The 19,995-nt window shown below is 33.1% G+C and overlaps 2 protein-coding genes across 3 annotated transcripts; one reads left to right on the forward strand and one right to left on the reverse strand.

Annotated features, from left to right (window-relative positions):
- The first annotated feature begins 3,589 nt into the window (after positions 1-3,589).
- On the forward strand, positions 3,590-7,869 carry LOC108320311 (uncharacterized). Of its 2 annotated transcripts, none has more exons than XM_017551700.2 (4): positions 3,590-3,712; positions 3,799-4,687; positions 6,614-7,156; positions 7,245-7,869. In XM_017551700.2, the coding sequence occupies exons 2-4, from the start codon at positions 3,815-3,817 to the stop codon at positions 7,347-7,349; spliced, it is 1,521 nt and encodes a 506-aa protein (XP_017407189.1). In that variant the 5' UTR covers positions 3,590-3,712; positions 3,799-3,814; the 3' UTR covers positions 7,350-7,869. The 2 variants fall into 2 exon arrangements, with proteins under 2 accessions (XP_017407189.1, XP_017407190.1); XM_017551701.2 differs by having other exon boundaries at positions 3,590-3,707.
- An 8,208-nt stretch (positions 7,870-16,077) lies between these two features.
- LOC108320316 (mitogen-activated protein kinase 6-like) lies at positions 16,078-17,122 on the reverse strand. The gene is made up of 2 exons (XM_017551706.2): positions 16,820-17,122; positions 16,078-16,709 (listed from the first exon to the last, which is right to left on the reverse strand). Exons 1-2 carry the CDS (start codon positions 16,884-16,886, stop codon positions 16,534-16,536), a joined length of 243 nt encoding a protein of 80 aa, XP_017407195.2. The 5' UTR covers positions 16,887-17,122; the 3' UTR covers positions 16,078-16,533.
- Positions 17,123-19,995: the final 2,873 nt, after the last annotated feature.

The raw sequence follows: 19,995 nt of genomic DNA on the forward strand, positions 1-19,995 counted from the left end.
CACAAGGAAAGAAAGACAAATTCTATCTGTCTATGTCCTTGTGTCCACCTTAACAGGAGGCAGGCCTGAATCTTCCACGTAATAGACAAGTTAGGTCAACCAAATACCATCCAGTCAACCGTCATAAAAAGCACCAATTGAACACATATCAGACAGAAATTGACAAACCTTCTTTTATTTTTTTTATATCATGGTGCACGGTGGTCGTGTTTGATATCAGAAAAACAAGTTTTATAACCCTGTGACACCGCACCATCATCATGTGTATATAAATAACATGAAAAATGTTCCATACACACTCAAATAATTAACATACAATCATATATTAATATTTGCTTGACCTGAATATACATAAACACAGCCAGCTGGTCTTGCAGCTGAATCTGAGACAGCGACAAAGAAGTGCAACATGCTCTTGAATTGATGTCCAAATGTCAACATACGTATCTGACCAAGGAAGAAACAAGCGACTGGTGAAGATACCAAAGATCCTACTGATTTACCCGCACGTGTTCATCGCTCCTACTGGTGAAGGCTGAAAAGAACAATAAACCTATATCTTTGAAACTACATAATATAGTACACGCTTGTGATGATTTGTTTTTGTTTCATTCAAAATAAAAAAGTATGGATTCGACGCTGAAGTTGTCATGTTGAGAGGAAAGGAATCTTATAGAGTAACACAAAATAGCTGGCATGCTTCCTAACTCCCACCAGCGAGACAGTGCTGCTTCACCCTCTTTCCCGATATTAATTTGCATCACTCTTCCACGCTCTCTCGTACCTAACTATATTAAAATATGGATAGAGTTTTTCAGGGTTCTTTTCTATATAAACTCCTTCCTACCTTACATTTCCTCCTACCCAGCTCTTCACATAAACACTATTTGCTACCTTCACTCAAAAGATCAGTTTTTTTAACAGTAAGAGAATGAACAACAGAATGGGTCGTGTTTCAGCTGCTGAATTTGCCAACAGGAACAGGTTGAGAAGCCAAAAGCCACTTCCAAAAAGAGGGCAGATTAAGTCCAAGATAGCAGCCAATGCTTTTCATTCAATCATATCTGTAATTTCCAGAGCATCTTCCTCAGGCTCCAATTCTCCAAGGAAAATCTAGTTGCTGTCATAATCCACTAGTTGTTCACGTTCATTTGTAATTTGTATTCCCTTTTAGGTAGCTTTCCTTCTATCCTTTATATATTGTTCTCTCTTTCTCAGTTAGCAATATCCAGTTTTGAATGTACACTCAATTAGAAAGGAATTTTTGTCAATTTCTAGGCTATGCCGTGCACTTAATCCAATATTTGTTAATTAATAGTTATACCGTCAAGTGCATAATGAATTCTATTCTATGGAATATGAGTACATGGGTTAGTGCATAATTTGTCAATTTTTTTCTGGGCCCATAGTTTATTGGATAGGCCTGGAAACGTATTTCGAAGTCAACTTAATGTATATCTTGTTCATTCTTCACGACTTGCTTGAAGGTGGGTTGTGTGTGTGGTGGGAGAGGGATGTATACTTGTGATCTGTGAGTAAAAAAGGTGACATGATCCAGTTCAAAACGAGTAACTGAGGTTTGATTTATCGACTCATTTAATTATAATTTCTTTTACCTATAAAAAAATATTTTTTTTAAATTTAAAATTAAATAAATTTTAAAATAAAGAAGTTAAATATATCAAAATTATCATAAATTCTAAATATAATTCAAAAACTAGAATAAAAAGTGAAATTAGGTAGATTAGTGAATCAAAACTTAACTTATCACATACTCAATTTAAGTAGTCTGAATTCTTAATAAGTCAAGTTCAAAATTAATTTATATCAAAATTTTAATTTTTTAACTCAATCCAACTCACTGGAATGATCATGGTTCCAATCCATTTTAACAAGTGAGATAGATATAAAGAGAAAGGTAAAGATTTTCTTACCCTGGCGAGAAAGTTGGGTCAATTGATTGATATAGAAAAGTTTAGAGGTGAAGGAAGAAAAATTGGAGTTGCAGGAAGGAAGCTCCGTAGAATAGAAAATTGGGGAAGTCTCTAAGGCACAACTACCCTTGCAGATGATGGGTCGATAGTAACGGTCCTATGGGAGCGAGACATGAATATTTTTCTTCTGTGCTGTATAGGGTGCACGAGTTAGCAAACACAATACAGAGAACATGTAAAAAGTTAAAAAAATTATAGAAGATAGTTTCTAAGTTTGTAAAAAGGTGTTTATGAAGTTTTTCAAGAACATGTACCATTCATCATCGTGGTTTTGTGGGGTAAAATTTCTCATTATTATATGTTGCTCCCAGTACTTTATGTATACGTTAAAGGAAAAATAACTACCGTGTTATATTAGTTATCTGCTTCTGCTTTATCTCAATAGGTTGACTTTCTTATATTTAACACATGTTTCCACCTTGGACATAAAAGTTGTCAGAATACCACAGAATATGTTAGTAGCATTTCTCATAAAATTCATATTAACATAAATTTCCTTCAACAAATGAGTAGTATAAATTATAAAGTTTTCCAGTGGGAAACAGAACAGAGACAGAATAAAGTACCACTTCGTAAGGCATTATCATGTTAACTATATAAAAAATTATCTACAACGAAAACCACAATTCATAGGTGAACAAGGCATAGTTTTACGAGATCAGGAGTTAACAAAAAAATTTCAAACACACAAATCAACGAGGCTTTCTGAATTGTTACGAGGATAATAATATTTTAAGAACATTTTTTGACAACATTTTAACATCATCTACGTATCATTTTGTGATTGTTCTATGTTGATGTTTATGATTATTATTATTGATTGTGAAGTAATTTTGGACCAATTACATAATGACACGTAGATGATATTAAAATGTTGTAAAAAAAATGTAGTTAAAATATATAAAAAAAAGAAAATCACAACGTATTAATATTTATACACTAAAAAAATTGTAATGTAGTATGTAAAAATCAATCCGTTGACCAGCTAAAAAAGTGTAGTATCTAGCAATAAGTACATGGTTATTTCTAGTTGAATGAAATCAGCAGAAAATCCCTTTCACTAACTCGAGCATGGTAAGTGGTAAGTAAAAGGTGTTGTGTATGCGTAGCAATAGTTGTTGGACAAGTAATAGAAATTGACATTATTGCTTTCCTTTTTCCTTAAAAGGTGCTGACTTCTATTGTGGATGAGAAATTTGGTTTTATTAAGAAAAGTAACATTGTCAAATAGAAAAGAAGTCTCGTCTGAAATGAAAATTTCAGACAAAAAATGGCAGCACACGGTTCTATTGTTAATATGTTGTCAATGACTGTCACAGAGAACGATAGATTTTTCATGTTTGCGCAAAACTAATATATAAAGATATTCTTGAACATAACAAATTGATATAAGTTAACAACAATAATCCGTTAGTGACCAAGAAGAAGATAAACGAAAGAAAAAGACAAACGGGGAGGACTTTACCATTGCCAGTTTTAGATGATAGAAAGTAGTTAAGCACTTAATCCCCAGAAGAGTAAAAACAAAGAGAGGTGAAAATTGCTAATTATAAAAGTAGAAATTTAGACGTTTGTCTAACTCCGATAACGAGTATTTATCTAATGCATTCACTCTCCTTATTTTCATTGCATATATAGCTCACACACAAACCCATCACCTCCATTGACACCTCTGCATGTTTCATCTTCCTCAAAATTAATAAGTGCTACCTCGTAATGTGTGCTCGTAACTGGAGACTAATGTTTTGTTCTATTCAATTCATTTTTGTGTCTAACGGTATTGAAAGGATATATTTTTGTGCAGGAGAGAAGTTGAGTAAATGAAAGAATCGGAGAAAGTAACGTGGGATCAGGGACGATGTCCGGCGCAGGCACGATCCTTAGGCTCACAGAAGCTTATGGTATGGCTAATGCTCTTCGTTTCGCTCATCTACATGCTTTATACTCTGAAGCTCGTCTCAACATCGTCAAGCGCCTGCAACCACGCGCCTTTCATCATCAACCATCTCGGTTCTTCCTCTTTCCCCTACGCAAACGTTACGGAGAAGAGGGAATCCTCCTCTTTGGGTACCGGAACGGGGAAGCGCCGAGACCAGAAGACGGAGCTCCGTCACGTGGTGTTCGGAATCGCGGCGTCGTCGAAGCTGTGGGAGCACAGAAAGAATTACATAAAGATTTGGTACAGGAAGAAGGAGATGAGGGGAGTGGTGTGGCTGGACGATCGCGTGAAGATCGACCCGGGGGAAGGGTTGCCGCCGGTGAAGGTTTCGACGGACACCTCTAATTTCGTCTACACCAACAAGCTGGGTCACCGCTCCGCCATTCGGATCTCCCGCATTGTCACCGAAACGCTGCGTCTGGGGCTCAAGGACGTGCGGTGGTTCGTCATGGGCGATGACGACACTGTTTTCGTGACGGACAACCTGCTGAAGATTCTGAACAAGTACGACCACAACCACATGTACTACATTGGGAGCTTGTCGGAGAGTCACTTGCAGAACATATTCTTCTCCTACGGCATGGCCTACGGCGGAGGGGGCTTCGCCATCAGCTACCCCTTGGCTAAAGCTCTGAGCAAAACTCAAGACCGTTGTATTCAGAGGTACCCTTCTCTGTATGGCTCCGATGATCGAATGCAAGCTTGCATGGCTGAACTCGGTGTTCCACTCACCAAGGAACTCGGTTTTCACCAGGTCTCTATTCCTACCTCTACCCCTACTAATTTATTCTTGCAAAAAATCTAGCTTTATAAAATACGTACTTTTTCTTTTTCATGATTAATTAATTAAAGTACAAAAACATGTCTACCCAAGGTGTACCAAAGTTTGAGATTAATTTTAGAATATTTATAAAATGAGAAATATTTCTGAAAATAGAATTTGTTGTTTGATATATATCATCAAAATTAAACTTTTTATGCAGACGTATAGTAATCTATATTCAAAATAAAAAGATGAGTCTATAAAGGAGAAAGGAGAAAGAGGGAGAGGTGGTGAAGGATATAACAGTACAACTTTCCAATTTACTGTTATTGCAAACAGTACAACAGTTCACTCAATGGTGTCGGTGGTCTCGATTATGTCTTTCTCTTTTGTTTCACATCTAATAATTTATCAACTGAATAATAACTGTGCCTTTAAAACATCTACAAAGTTTCATGTCAGGGATACCTTTAACAAAATTTAGATTCATACCCATTTTATAAATGTCTTTGATAAACCAGATAATACATCAAATATGGAATATATCAAATTAAATACATTTAATTTTGTTGGTAGCTTTTATTAGTGTTTAACAAACACATTTGTTTGAAAGTGAAATGATTTGTTTTTCTTTAAATGAAGTGAAGTTATAAGTATAGATTAGTTTTTAATTTTTTTTAAATGAAAATAGTTTTTTTTTTATCGAAAATAGAACCTTATATAAAAGAGAGTAACTTTAATTGCTAAAAAGAAGAAAGGAAAATAAATCATGCTTTACTATTTTTTTTATTTCTTTTCCTTTTGATTTAATCACAAAATTTTCGAAAGCACTATATGATCTTAAAAAACATGATATATTCACCTTGTATTATCAATTGATGTTTCATTTCTGATTTCCTTACGTAGGTCCAATCACTTCGTTAAGAAAATTTATTATCAATTTTTAACTTTTTAAGTTACACACTAATTAACACATAAAATAGATTTTTTTTAAAAATAAAATAAAAATTTCAATGGTTATTGAATTAATTAATTATTATAATTTTTAGTATTTGATTGTTATGATCAATACTTAAAATCTGTAATCGATATTAATTATGATAACATGTTTATATTTTTTTTCACAAATTTCTCTATAATATAAATTAGTTAAAAATTATTCTTTAATTAAAAATAACTATTTTCAAAGTATATTATATATGCATATACTTGTGGATAATCACTTATAAAATTCAGGTTCATAACTATTGTATTAATGAAGTTGTCATGAAGCAAATTACTAAAATGAAATCAAATAATGTTGATAATTTATTAACACATTGAATATTTTTTTTTGAACAACAGAGTTAATAGATACGTGGCCATGGGAATGTAAAACGGAGAAGGAAACCACACAAGGGTGAAGAATATAACATAATATTTAAAAAATATAATGAAAACTAGTGTTCTACAAACAATTGAACTGATGTTTGAATTGTCTTTTATGTATGTTCGGTGCTATATATCTGTTAAATGCTTGAGTTATTAATGTATTAGATTATACAGCAAACCAGTTGCTACTGAACTTACCAGTTTGAAAGTGATATTTTGCATCTAACTGCAAGTTTCTTGCAAACAAAACACGGTCCATTATAGGACGGTGGGTGGTGAACAACTTCTATGTTATTTTCTAATTTACTTAGGTTTCTAAACACTCTTTTGTTTCCATTTCGTTGCAGGGGCACCATACATATAGAGCTCCAGTTTAGGAACCTTATATTTTGACTTTAATCATCGTAGGTTTATGGTAGTTGAGCAAGCAACACCACACTAAACGACGAGGACTTTTGTTGTTTCTTCCGTGTTTAGGGTTGTCTTTTTATGAGTTAGCTAACAGTGACATTGCGAAACTATAACACATTGTTTTTGTTGAAACAGTATGATGTGTATGGGAACCTGTTGGGGCTTCTTGCAGCTCATCCAGTGACTCCATTGGTGTCACTGCACCACCTTGATGTGGTTGAGCCAATATTCCCGAACGTTACAAGAATAGAAGCCCTTCAACGGCTTACCATTCCAATGAAGCTTGACTCAGCGTCCCTCGTTCAGCAGTCAATTTGCTACGACAAGAAAAGAAAATGGACCATTTCGGTTTCATGGGGTTTTGCTGTTCAAATATTTCGTGGGATATTCACACAGAGGGAGATGGAAATGCCTTCCAGAACATTCCTGAATTGGTATAGAAGAGCAGATTACACTGCATATGCATTCAACACACGCCCGGTTAGCAGAAACCCTTGTCAGAAGCCTTTCGTGTTTTACTTCTCAAAGGCAAAACTGAATTCCACATTGAAACACACAGTGACTGAATATGAAAGACATCTTGTTCCTCACCCAGAATGTCACTGGCAGATGCCTGATCCTTCTCATCTTCAAAAATTAGAGGTGCACAAGAAGCCAGACCCGCATCTATGGGATAGAGTATGTTATCATTAATATTTTCTATATTCCTTAAATCATTATAAACATATTAAAATCTTAACCCTTAATTTCATTACATGTGTGATAGGCCCCAAGGAGAAATTGTTGCAGAGTGATGAAGACCAACAAGACAGGAATCCTGAAGATAGATGTGGGTATATGCAGAGATGGCGAGATCCACGAACCTCTTTGATTGTGAAAACTGTGAATCAATATTGATTAACTGGGTTCTCTGCATATATATATATATATATATATATATATATATATATACATATTCTTGGACCTCATTTCTTCATTTATTGGACTTACGTTAACTTCAAATTTTGTAATTCTTCCCGGGCGTTCTGAGATTGGGTGGTTGTAGAAAGAAAGTTCATGCTGTAATTCATAAAAAAGTATCGTTATTATTGGTTACAAAATTGTATTTCTATTTAATTAAGTTGCAGATGAAATAGCTCAGAGGGCAGCACGTAACTTTTCTGCTTTGCTAGATAATCCTTAGAATTCAAATGCGCTGTTTACAGCGATTCTTCCATTCGAAAACCCTGAAATCATATAAATATGTAATTATTATTCTGATCACTATTGTTAACTGTATTGCACATGATTTTGTATGGTGGAGTAGTATCTCTAGGCAACATAAGTATTGGCCTTGTTTTAGGATAATAATATGACAAACAACACAACTGAATATGTTCTAAATATCTAAACTTAAACATGTTCAATTTGTATTGTGATTATCATTAAGCTGGCCAATTACCTGCCAATTTATCAGAATTAATGATGTACTATTTTATAACTTAACAGAACTAATGGTCTCTCCGAATTATGTTGAACTTCTCATGGAGAGAAATCTAAATCAGGGGAAAGGATGGGATGTAATTGTAATTTTCTAAGTTAACTAGTGCCAATAACGTTCAAGGGGTACTAATAGTAGGATTAGGAATATAGAAATATGTCCTAGTCCACAAATATTATACGTTTCTTGCTTGAAAGATTTAATCTGTAAAACCTTCAACCTTGGGCCCCTTCGGCCCAACAATATTACGCGGTAAGGCCCTCTCCTGGTGCGTGTTAGGATCCTCTCCATTTTGCAAGGAAGAGTGTTTCTTCTTACACTATCCCACATTTTTTTACAATTTCAAAACTATTCCTTGCATTTTTTAAAACCTACACCCTACTTATTTTCTTTAACGAGATTCAAAATTTATTGAAGAAATTTTTTTTAACAAATTTTAAGATTCGTTGAAATTTTTTTCAAATATTTAACGAATTTTAAAATGTGTTAAAATTTTCTAAATTTTTTTTAATAAATTTTAAAATTCATTGAATTTTTTTTTCAACAAATTTTAAAATTTGTTAAATAAAATTACTTTTTGGAATGTGAAAATATAAAGAGAAATGTGAGATAGTACAAGAGAAACATTCTGCAAGGATATGGACACATGGCCCACAAAAAAAACATTAACAGAGAATTAATTTCTATTCAAAATAATTCCTAGAAAGTAACGCTTGCTTTTATATATATATATATATATATATATATATATATATATATATATATATACACGGAAATAATATAAAAATATAAACAGGTATTACTATACTATATATGTATCGCGTACAAATCAATTTATGCAATAAACTGGTTTAGAAAACGTATATAACTACTGTAGAAAGGTAGAACGATTTTAGGCAAGTTACACAGGAAAGTGTGTAAAATATAAAAAAGAAGTTATTCGTTCTTCATTCTAAGAAGTCTGATAATAAAATTTATTGATAAGATAATATTTTAATGATGTTTGGTAAATATATTATTATACATTAAAAATTGGAAAACATTCTTTGACCGAGTAACTAGTTTTAAAAACATCAATTTACCCTATTTATATAAAATAAAGTATGATATATAACTTGGAGTTTCATGCAATATTTGTAAGATCCATGAAAAATATTTACTTTAATTGTAACAATTTTATTATTAGTAGTAATAAATTTCTTTGTGAATGAAAAATATAATTAATAAGTTAAATAAGAAAATTTGGTAGCTGTAGAAAATTATGGTGATTTCAAGAACATGGGTTCAAACTCTTTTCTACCTTTTTGTTAAAAAAAAATTAAAATATTGACAGTAGATGAGCACTCCACGTTTGAAAGCATTATTGAGGGATCCAATATGTCAAGTGGTGATTAAAATATTTATATAATAAGATAATATTAAAATAATAAATATGAGAGGGGAGATTATTCTGCACAAAGAAAGGAAGAATCAACTGAGAAAGCTTGAGAAATAGAGAAGAAAGAGTTAGGAAGAATATTTTAGTTGCAAGAAGAGTAGAGGTTCTGGAGGGTATTCGGGGAAACAAATTCTGAGCAAGAGATTAAGTCTGGAATAGAGTAGAGGAGCTAACCTTTCTAAACTTTTATATTATGATTTAGTATTGTTTTATTACTATTCATGTCTTGAAATTATTTGTGAATACTGTTAATGAAAAACATATGTGCTTACTGTATATCTATCTATATTGAATTTCTGTGTTAATATATGTTGTTGTTTTGAATCTGTAAATAAGAAATTTGTTAAAACTAGTTGAGGAACACTTTGGCCAAGGAAAGACTTGATACTTAAGTTGTCCATTGTGACACACCTCTCTTTCCTAGAAGTCTACTCGACAAGTTTTTAACTTAAATCTTGTTGAACAGATTATGAACTGTTAAATTATTGTGCAATATATCTTGTTGGAATGAAAATTTCTGATGAATTCATGTTATTGTGGTAGATATGGAATTATGAATTATAATTGTGATGGTAGGATAGAGGAATCTTAAAAACCGGAGTTGGTACATCCCTGATCATAGAGCAGCCCTGGTCAAATCCAGTAAATTGTGATTAGTCATATGTACTGCCGTTTATGGTGAGTTTGATTCGTCAAACATTTGATTCTTTTCCGGTGACCATTTATGGTGATATTTTAGTATTGTTAATTTATTTTGTGATATATTCATTTTGTATGATTTCTGTGATGATTGTATTTTATTATATTGGATTTGAATTTATGCATCTGAACATGATATGAGTATTATGGGGAGATTTTGTAATGGTATAATATGAGTTGAGGAATATGAGCATGGTATGAGTCTCGTGAAGAGATTCTGTAATGATATGGTATTAGTGTATATGTTGATGATAAGGGTCCCGTTGTTGGAGGCTATCCTGATACTAGTATTATGGGGAGATTTTGTAATGGTATAATATGAGTTGAGGAATATGAGCATCGCATGAGTCTCGTGGAGAAATTTTGTAATGATATGGTATTTGTGTATATGTTGGTTGAGGGTCCTGTTATTGGAGGTTATCCTGATACTTTAATAATCATCCAATCTCAAGTAGAGAATGATGAATTATGTGCTGAAAGGGGCAGAAAATCCTGATCTATGTATCGGTTTTGGACATAGTGTTGAGGACTAACCTTCTTGGCTTTTAATAGACAGTTGACCCATTCCTTTATCTTTCCATACATCTTTATCTGCCGGATCACTCCACTGAACATACCAAGGGTTACAGTAAAAGACATTATTGGAACGAACACAAGATCAAGCTGAATCGGAGCAAGGGCAGAGAACTTTAAAATGCTTTCCTAAAACAATATTACGTATCACTGTAAAATAAAACTAATGAAAGAGTACCTTCACATAAAGCTTGCACTTTACTTCATGTACAACAACTACACCTTTCTCTTGTGTCTTCTTAACTGATGGGCTGCTAGGCTGCTCCAATTCATTTTCTGAGACCACAGCAAGAATATTTTATTCATCATCCCAAAACTTCATTCTAAGAGAGGTTATACTTTATAAATGTCATGAATATTACTAAATGTGGTACAGTAGCGCACTATGTTTAACATGTGAAGGGTAACACAAACGCTGAAAAGACTACTATCTGAAGCACCCAGCTCAATGAAAAGATAACACAAACGCTGTGTCACTTCTTTTCTTGTTTAAAAAGAGTTTCTTACACAATTCAATTGCGGAAAAAAGAGTTTTGCTCCTTCAGCATAGAGTATCTTTCATTTAAAGCATAGCATATTGAAGAAAAGGTGAACATACAATCATACAAATTGTATCTATAGCCAGACATATATTTATCAACACCACCTACCTACTATCAAGAAAAGGAAACAACCTTCATCAATAAACAAGAACAACTTCGACAATAAAAGATGGCACCAGAAAAGCTCAAAACAGCAAAATAAAAGTACAAATATAATTGCTAAAAGAAATAAAGATAGAAATAAGAGAGTCGAATTGAATCCTCACCTTCATCTACGTCAACTGAAGCCTTGTGGTTAGAGGGAGCTGAACTTTGGTTACCTAAAAATGGAAAGATATTGTGCCTGAGTTCAAAGTGTAACATTGAAGTGGATAAAAACAAGTACAAAGGTTAGTAAGCATGAAACCCTGACCTTGTTTAACCTTTATTTTTATTTATACAAAAGTTTTTTATTTTACAAATCACAAGCAAATTCAATATGATTTTCCATTAATTATGTGAGCGCCTGTAAAGGGAATAGACAATTGGCTTTGCTTAAAAAATGATAGAGCAAAACACCTATCAAATCTTAATAGGGACCACAATAAGATTTCATGATATTTTGAAGAACTAAAACATATTTTACACACACGAACACATACGTACACCTATGTCAGTTTTTCCTGTGCATCTAACCTTTCTGATCTTCAATGGTATCAATATATATAGACTGAAACCTGAGGAATGGGATCTCTCAATGTTTACAAATTTACAAAAGATACAGTTTTTACTTTTCAGTTTCACCCCATTAGAGTTGCGGTTTTGTTTATACATAATATTCTCTTCATAGATTCATAAACATTTTATGGGTATGATCATTTTTCTCATTCTCTTTCTCTTTTCTTTTCCTCGTTGATGTTCTATGGCATGATACCTGGATAGGAAAGCGTTCTGCATAAACCTGGTTTACCTTGCATATTCATTCAGAGAATCTTGATCCTTCTTCAAGTTGATAAGAATCTTTATCTGGTTCTTCAGTCATTATATGCTGTTGTGTCTAGTAATGTGTATGACTTAAGAAGTTATTTTTCTCAGAATTTGTTGCAATTCGCAGTGCTTATGTGTTCGTTTCTTGGATTTGATTGCTTCGTGGCATTTAAAGTTGGAGTCTTTAACGGGTTGGATATAGAGATGATTATCGATCTTAAAAAAAAACGTTAACTATGTTTTCACTGACTAAATTAATATAAAATTATAATTCGTTTATTAATTTTAAACTTTTCATATTCTATCCTGATCCTGTCACTTGCAACAGTTAAAAGTAGAACTACAAAAATTATACATTTGTTACTTTATATTGAAAGACTAAAATACAACTAAATGATAGTTCTTTCAAAAATATTATAATTTTACTTATATTATTAAATTAAATAATATACATTTGATGAAGTAAAGTAATTCAATGAAGTATTAAGAATCAGATTATTGTGATTTGTTTTGTAAATCCTTTAAAGAAATAAAAATAATTAAAATAAACTTCCCTAAAAATTAAAATAAATGTACAAATAAGTTAATTTGTAAAAATAAAAAAAAAACATTCTTTCTTTCTTTGATGACTGCATTGAACTCTTCTCATGAATTACTATCATACATTATAACATATATTCATACAAACTTAATAGATTAACATAGTTTAATCTTCTCTGACTAAGCACAGTGTTCTGTCAATTCTTTTACAACAATCGATCCAGATCCCATAAGTTCATCAATCATATTTCAATCCTAATATTTTTACGTATTTTCTCTATTTTTTGTTCAAAATCATGTAATTAAATAAAATATACTTCAACATCCATACAATTATGACAGTTTTTTCATCAAGTTAAATTAGTTCCACGATTAAGGCTAGAACACCAAAAAAGAAAACATCTATGGAGTTGCAGGTATTTACAGAAGCAATTTTGTGAGTAACATGTCCGATAAACAAGGAAAGGAATGAACTTGAAATTGCTACTAAGATGCAAAACATGTCATGTGATGTGACTCAAATTTGCTTCCACCAAACCAAAAACCCTTGAAACAACTAATAGAGAAACTTGCTTGCCGAACCTACAGAAAAATAAAGCACTCCAATGACACGTGCGGGTTCTTTAATGACTCATTCACCGAAACGCCGTCGTTTCTCTGCACGTCATCTTTAGTCACCGGAACCTGTCGCGTCGGCGGTCGGATATTACTCCGGCCTCCCCGCGATGGTGACCTCGATCGTCGGATGGACCCCCCGCCGGAAAGACGGCGTACCTGATCAAAATCTCTCCAGGGAACCGGCCGTGACCTCTGCGGAATTTCTGGCTTTCTCGCCAGAGATTTCTGCCTCTGCTCCCTGGAGCTAATTCTGTTGTCGTCCACGGCGTAGGAACGCTTCTGGCTCTGAGTTACGTTGCTTCTCTTGCTTGTGGCTTCATCTTCTGAGATGAAAGATCACTTTTTTTCTCTCACAAGAACCTTAATATTACAGTCCCAATTTTTTTTCCCCAATCTCATTTCCATTTCTCAATTGCAGGGGTTGCATTTAAATTTTTTAATTTTGCCCACTTTGTCCTTTCCTAAATCTCATTTCATCTATGTGCAATCCAAATTTTTAATAAAAAATTCGTTTTTAATGGCACGTGTGATTAATGAAAACACTGACCATGCCACGTAATTCTAACTTAAACGATCGTTTGTCTAATTTGACGGCAGACCTTTAATTGTTTCAATTTTACAAAAACAAGAATCTAATTGAGATGCCGAAAAGAAAAAGAACCTATTTGAGATTCCGAACGAAAATAAGGACCTATCCAGACATTAAATAAAAAATCTTTTACATTAAGATTATAAAAAATATTAATTTATCTACAAACTAATTTTAATTTTGATATTAAAAAAATTCCTTCTGTTTCTCGAAAACACTGACAGAAAATTTTCCAAAAGCAAACCCTAAATAATAGTATTGGTCTATTTACTAGCTTTACATCAAAAGGTAGAGCTGTCAAAACGGGTAACACGACCCCACCCGACCCACCACGGGTTGGCCACTTAGTGAGTCAACCCAACTCAGCTCATTTATTAGCGACCCGAAAAAATTTGAACCCGACCGACCACGGGTTGGTGAGTTAAACGGGTTGGCTCATTGGCTCACTTAATTAACCTTTTTTTTCACCCTCTTTTCTCAGATTCTTATAACATGTTACTTTGATCGATCAAATTGAAACAGTAATAATTGGACCAATTGATATAAAAGAAAATGAAACAAAAAAAATATATTGTTATATATATATTCTAAGCTATCAAGCATAAAATTTGCCAATTTAGTTTAATGAGACATACACAACCGTTTGACCAAGAAACTATATATAGCCATTAACAAAAATAAATATATAGCACAAGATAAAACTGTCATGCTTGTAGATAGGTCTAAAAACAAGATAAAACAAATGATATATTCCTGAATTATCCAATCTATAATATTATCCATCTATTAAATTGGAGTCCTAAATGGATAAATCTACAGTATTATACTCTCTTGAAGCATCTTCTTCTTTATATCCATCTATAATATTATCCAATCTATAATCTTAGACAGCAACACGAAAGGCTCTGTTGCTAAGTAAAGGTTATGTATTTTGAATAATTAATTTAATTAATTTGATTTCAATAAAAAAATAGGATTTGAATAATTAATTTAATTTAATTAAAAAAATATGTGGGTTGGTGAGTCAACCCGACCCACCACGGATTCAACCCGTGTGAGCCGGGTTCTTAGTGAGCCGGGTCAAAATTGGCTCACATAAAAAATTTTGCATTTTTTTCCAATCCAACCTGGCTCAAACCTGTGGTGAGCCGGATTGGCTCACGGGTTTCAACCCATTTTGACGCACTATCAAAAGGCGAACAATAACTTTGATTTTAACAGCCGAATTAATTTAAATATTTTTCTATTTTGAATCCCATAAAGAAATATTAGATTTGGAGTTTGTATTCAACGTAATGATGCAATTATAATCCATTTACTAGGGCTTAAGGATTAACGTATAATAGCATAGTAAAGCACACCATTTAATTAGATATGTTAAAAAGTAATAATGTTTTTATAAAAATTAAGACAAAAATTGCTATATTTTCAAAATTTGGAAACATATTTAATACATAAAAAATAGTTTAAAATATTATTTTAATGAATGATATATAAAATAAATATGTTCAAAATGAAGTATTGTTTAAAAATTCAACATTAGACCATCATTTACACATTGCAATAAATTATATATAGTCTATGGTTTAGATCAAATGAAACAACTACTACATTTTATGACTATATAGATGTCATTTAGTATTATTGTTCAAAGTTTTCTATATTGTTTTTATTATTTACGTACGGAGAACAAATTTGTTGCAAAAAAATAGTCCAAGATAAGATGTTGAAAAAAAATTTGTTGTAAAAAAGTCCAATATAAGAATAAAAAACGTCTATCAAAAGTTGCAGTTTAAGTATAAAAAGATGGAGAAAAAACACATATATGATGTAATTAACGTGTCAATCTATTATGTAAAGTAAAATATAATCATGACTTAAAAAGATAGATAAATAGATTGTGAATGCTTACCTTCCATTGAAGAAGTAAGTTGATGAAATGAGTCTCATCGTGAATGCTTACCTTCCATATTTCACTATGGCGTTTGAAATTAGTCTCATCGTAAGATTAACATTGTTGGTCCAACTCTAGGGATAACAGGAATATAGAACTCTGGTATAGTGAACTAGCGTAGCCATGAAACGACAGTACACTCTATATGTGTAAAAAGCCAGACATAATAGATGTGAAACAAATGGTGCTAGATCCAAACATTCAAACCGGAACAAAAAATTAATGATAAATAATAAGCAAAAGGCTCCGTGACAGACCATATTTGTCATCATAATTGTTTCCCTAAACCCTGACTACCAATTTGATTCCTAATGATTACTCATTTGGTTTTTATCCAGAATGCTTTAGGACTAGATTACAACAGTGAAACTTTCTGAATTTCTATACATAGCAAGTAATCTGAATAGTGGACAGGCACTGTATTTAAGTGAAGAGGTGTATCATGGTACAATCTCCTAATAAGAAAGAATACTAATGTTTCCCTTGTCACTCAACTATTAGTTTCACACGTTACACCCCCATCATTTCTCTTTATTTCCCTTCTTCACTCATTGTATCATCAATCATATGAATCACTTATCTTTCCCTCTTCCCGTGTCTCTCCAGATGTACACCCAAGACCAAGAGTGGTCAGGTGATCATTATTCAAGAAAGAATTACTGACTGGGTGGATCCGGATTGAATTTCACTGATTCCCTCCAGATGAGCTCCTTGATGTGCTCTTCAGTGCATGTTGGCTGCTCAAAATCAAAATTGAATTGCCCAGGACCAACTGGTTCATCATTGATGTCATGAAGTGATGAAAGGTATGGGTGACACAGTGCTTCATCAACTGGAGGAAATAAGTGAAATATTACAAAAAGTGTATAAACAAATATGAACTTACATTCAATAATAAGCAAGTTAAAAATACATCCTTGAAACATAATTCATGAGGCATACCTGTAATGCGTTTGTTGGGATCAAAGATAAGCATCTTCTCTAGTAAATCCAATGCCTCAGGAGACATACTTGGGAATCTAGCCGAGAAATTTTGCTTCCTATAATGGGGAAGCTGTCGAATATATCTTTTAGCATTTTCACTTCGGAGAAATGCAAGACTAGCATCATCTGGTGAACCTAATAACTTTTAAGCAAAAGGAAAACATAACAAGAGTGTCAAGTTACAACTAATTTACACATAACTGCAAAATCGGCTTATGCAATCCCTCCATTTTCTAACAATGACATTCAAAGATGGAAATATAAACCCTCCCTTATTCCCTAGTGTAGAAAGGGTAGAAGGTTTGGATAGATATTACAGGAATTTATGTCACGCAGCAAATATGTTGGTTTATAAACAAAACCACGACGATGCTAAAGATATTGGCTTTTTATAACATTAACAATGCTTACCTTCCAGTTATCAACAATAGTAAATTAACAAGAGTAATGTTATTTCCAAATTATTTTTCACTCCCATTTCCACAACAAGGAGAAAGTCAAGATGAGAAGAGATAGAAGTGTGGATTAAGATGGTTAGTTGCATAAAGATAAAATAAGAAAAACAATGTTGTGAAAGTGTTGTAAGAAAATCTAGGAATAACACTTCAATTAGTAATAGCTAGAATGGAAAAGTAAACAATCAAACCGGAAGAAAATTTTAACTGCATGGTTTTGTACTTCATTAAGGTGAAGGGTGCCATTTCTGGACAACAGATTTTTCTATTTCTATGCAATCAGAGTCTGTAAACCTCACAGAACCCAATTCACAAAGTTAACTATCGAGCTAATAATGAGCAGTGACGGTAAGGGTAAGAAAACAAGGAGTACAAAATGAAAACCAATGGCTTTTTGTTTCCAGCAACTTGGGAGTATTAAGCATGTCTGGAAGGTCAAAGGAAACAGGGTTCATAAGTGTAAACATGTTTCTTAAGAAGAAAAAATTTACAACCAAGAGACTAATGCCAGAGAGAGGTAATGCATTACATTATTTAGAAAGCTTCAGCAACCTGTAATTTCCAAATGAAGTGTAACAAGCGGAAATGAGGAGGAGGGTCACATTACAAAAATAAAGAGCAAACCTCAAAGAGTTGACATGGCAAAAAAGGAGAAACATGTGAGACACCCAAATACACTTTTGAGAGGGTATCTGTGGAAAGGGAATTAGTTATATAGCAGAGGGTGGGTAAGAGAAAGGTAGGAAATGAATTGGGAAATTATTCTTCTCTCTCTGTGTAATTTCTGTACTGGTGTTTTTCCTTTCCATTTCTGTTTTGCTAAATCTTTTTGTAATTAGATTGATTTCCTATGATCTCATTTGAACTCATAGGAAGTGCGATCTCAGCCAGACCTTGTTTTCATAATAAACCAGTCTTATTACGTTTGTCAGTCTTTTATCCCTGTATTTCCTCACTGTTCATTGGTGCTTTCATCACCTCCACCATGACTACGAATACACCTTCATCGGAGCTTTCGCATATTCTCGAAATCCTGGATCAACGCGATCGTGACCACGCACGTGAGATGACAAAGTTGAGAAATGAATTAGTAGATTTTAAAGCTAATATTCAAGGTGGGGGCGGAACTCACAGGGTTTCACACATCCCTTGCAAGTGAGGAACTTGAAGTTGGACTTTCCGAAATTCGACGGATCTAAGGTCCTTCAATTGATTTTCCGTGCAGAGCAGTTCTTCAAGTATTATAATACTCTTGATGAGCAACGCATTGTGATTGCAGTAGTCCACTTTGAGAAGAATGGAGAACCAGTCCAATTATTTCCTGGAATACGTTGTACACGATTATTATGTTAAATTTACTAGCCTTGCTAATATAATTTGTGGCGTTAACGTAGAAGTTCTATTGGACTATTTTGTAAGAGGTCTTAAACTTGACATTAAACGTGAGGTCATAGCCCAAGCCCCTAGTTATATTTTAAAGGCCATTGCATTAGCGTGCTTATTTGAAGAAAAATATAGTGTCAAAACCAAACCTCAGTATGTGAGTTACCATAGACAGAATCATCCCACCAATTCCCAGCAATCATTCACTAACCCTGTGCAACAGCCCATTTTGGCTACACCAAACACCAAACCTACTGCTGCATCTTTTAGAAACAGTACCATAAAGAAGATGTCCCCTACTGAATGCAATCCCGAAGAGAGCGAGGCTTATGTTTCACTTGTGATGAAAAGTTCTCTGCCACACATAGGTGCCCAAATCAACAGTACTTAATTATGCAGCTAGAAGAGGAGGAGAAGGAAGAACAGGAACTTGAGGAGGATGTGGTTAACTTGGAAGAAGAATTGGTACATCATTTATCCTTTAATGCATTAAAAGGATCCGCGGGCACCGGTACAATGCGATTTATTGGAACCATCGCGAGAAAGGATGTTCAGATACTACTCTGACAAAAATATGATTTAAACAAAATATTTATTTTTATAACGAGATAATGTTAGAACCTGATAAGATTGAAGTTGGTCTGAACCTTCTTGCACGAAAAATATGAGTTAAATAAAATATTTATTTTTATAATGAGTTAAACCTTTCTGTGCACGATATTTTTACTCACAAAAAGATGAGTTAAACAAAATAAAAATTATAATTTATAATAAAAAGTATTGGAAAGCAATCCTCCGATGGGTGGTTGACCTGCAAAATATATCTATATTTATAAGATAGATCAAAGTTATTTTACCTGAAATGTCAATAGTATATTTATAAGGTTTGTGGTAGCCAAACAAATTGATTAATCATTAAACCAGACAATCAAATTCAATAATACCTGTTAATTGTCCATTAATACCATATTCTCGTGCAATATGATCTGTCAATCACTCATAAATAGCGTATATTCGTATTTAATATGGCCATTAAACAAATTAATTGGCCATTAATGATATTTACCTTTCCTTATTAGTATTTGTCTGACCGCCGGTTGGTTGCATGTTTTGGTCCCGGTCATCGGGGTATAGTACAGTGATATTTATCAAAATAAAGTGAGTTGGTTTTGAAATTATCAAATTGAGTATTTAAATTGTAAACAAGTTTTTTACTTTAAGAGAGTAAATCGTTTATTTGACGAATTTAAAATTTGTTGAACTAGAATATGTTGTTTAAAAAAAATGGAACGAAGT

This window comes from Vigna angularis, chromosome 10 (genome assembly GCF_016808095.1).
Source record: "Vigna angularis cultivar LongXiaoDou No.4 chromosome 10, ASM1680809v1, whole genome shotgun sequence".
Lineage (NCBI taxonomy): Eukaryota > Viridiplantae > Streptophyta > Magnoliopsida > Fabales > Fabaceae > Vigna > Vigna angularis.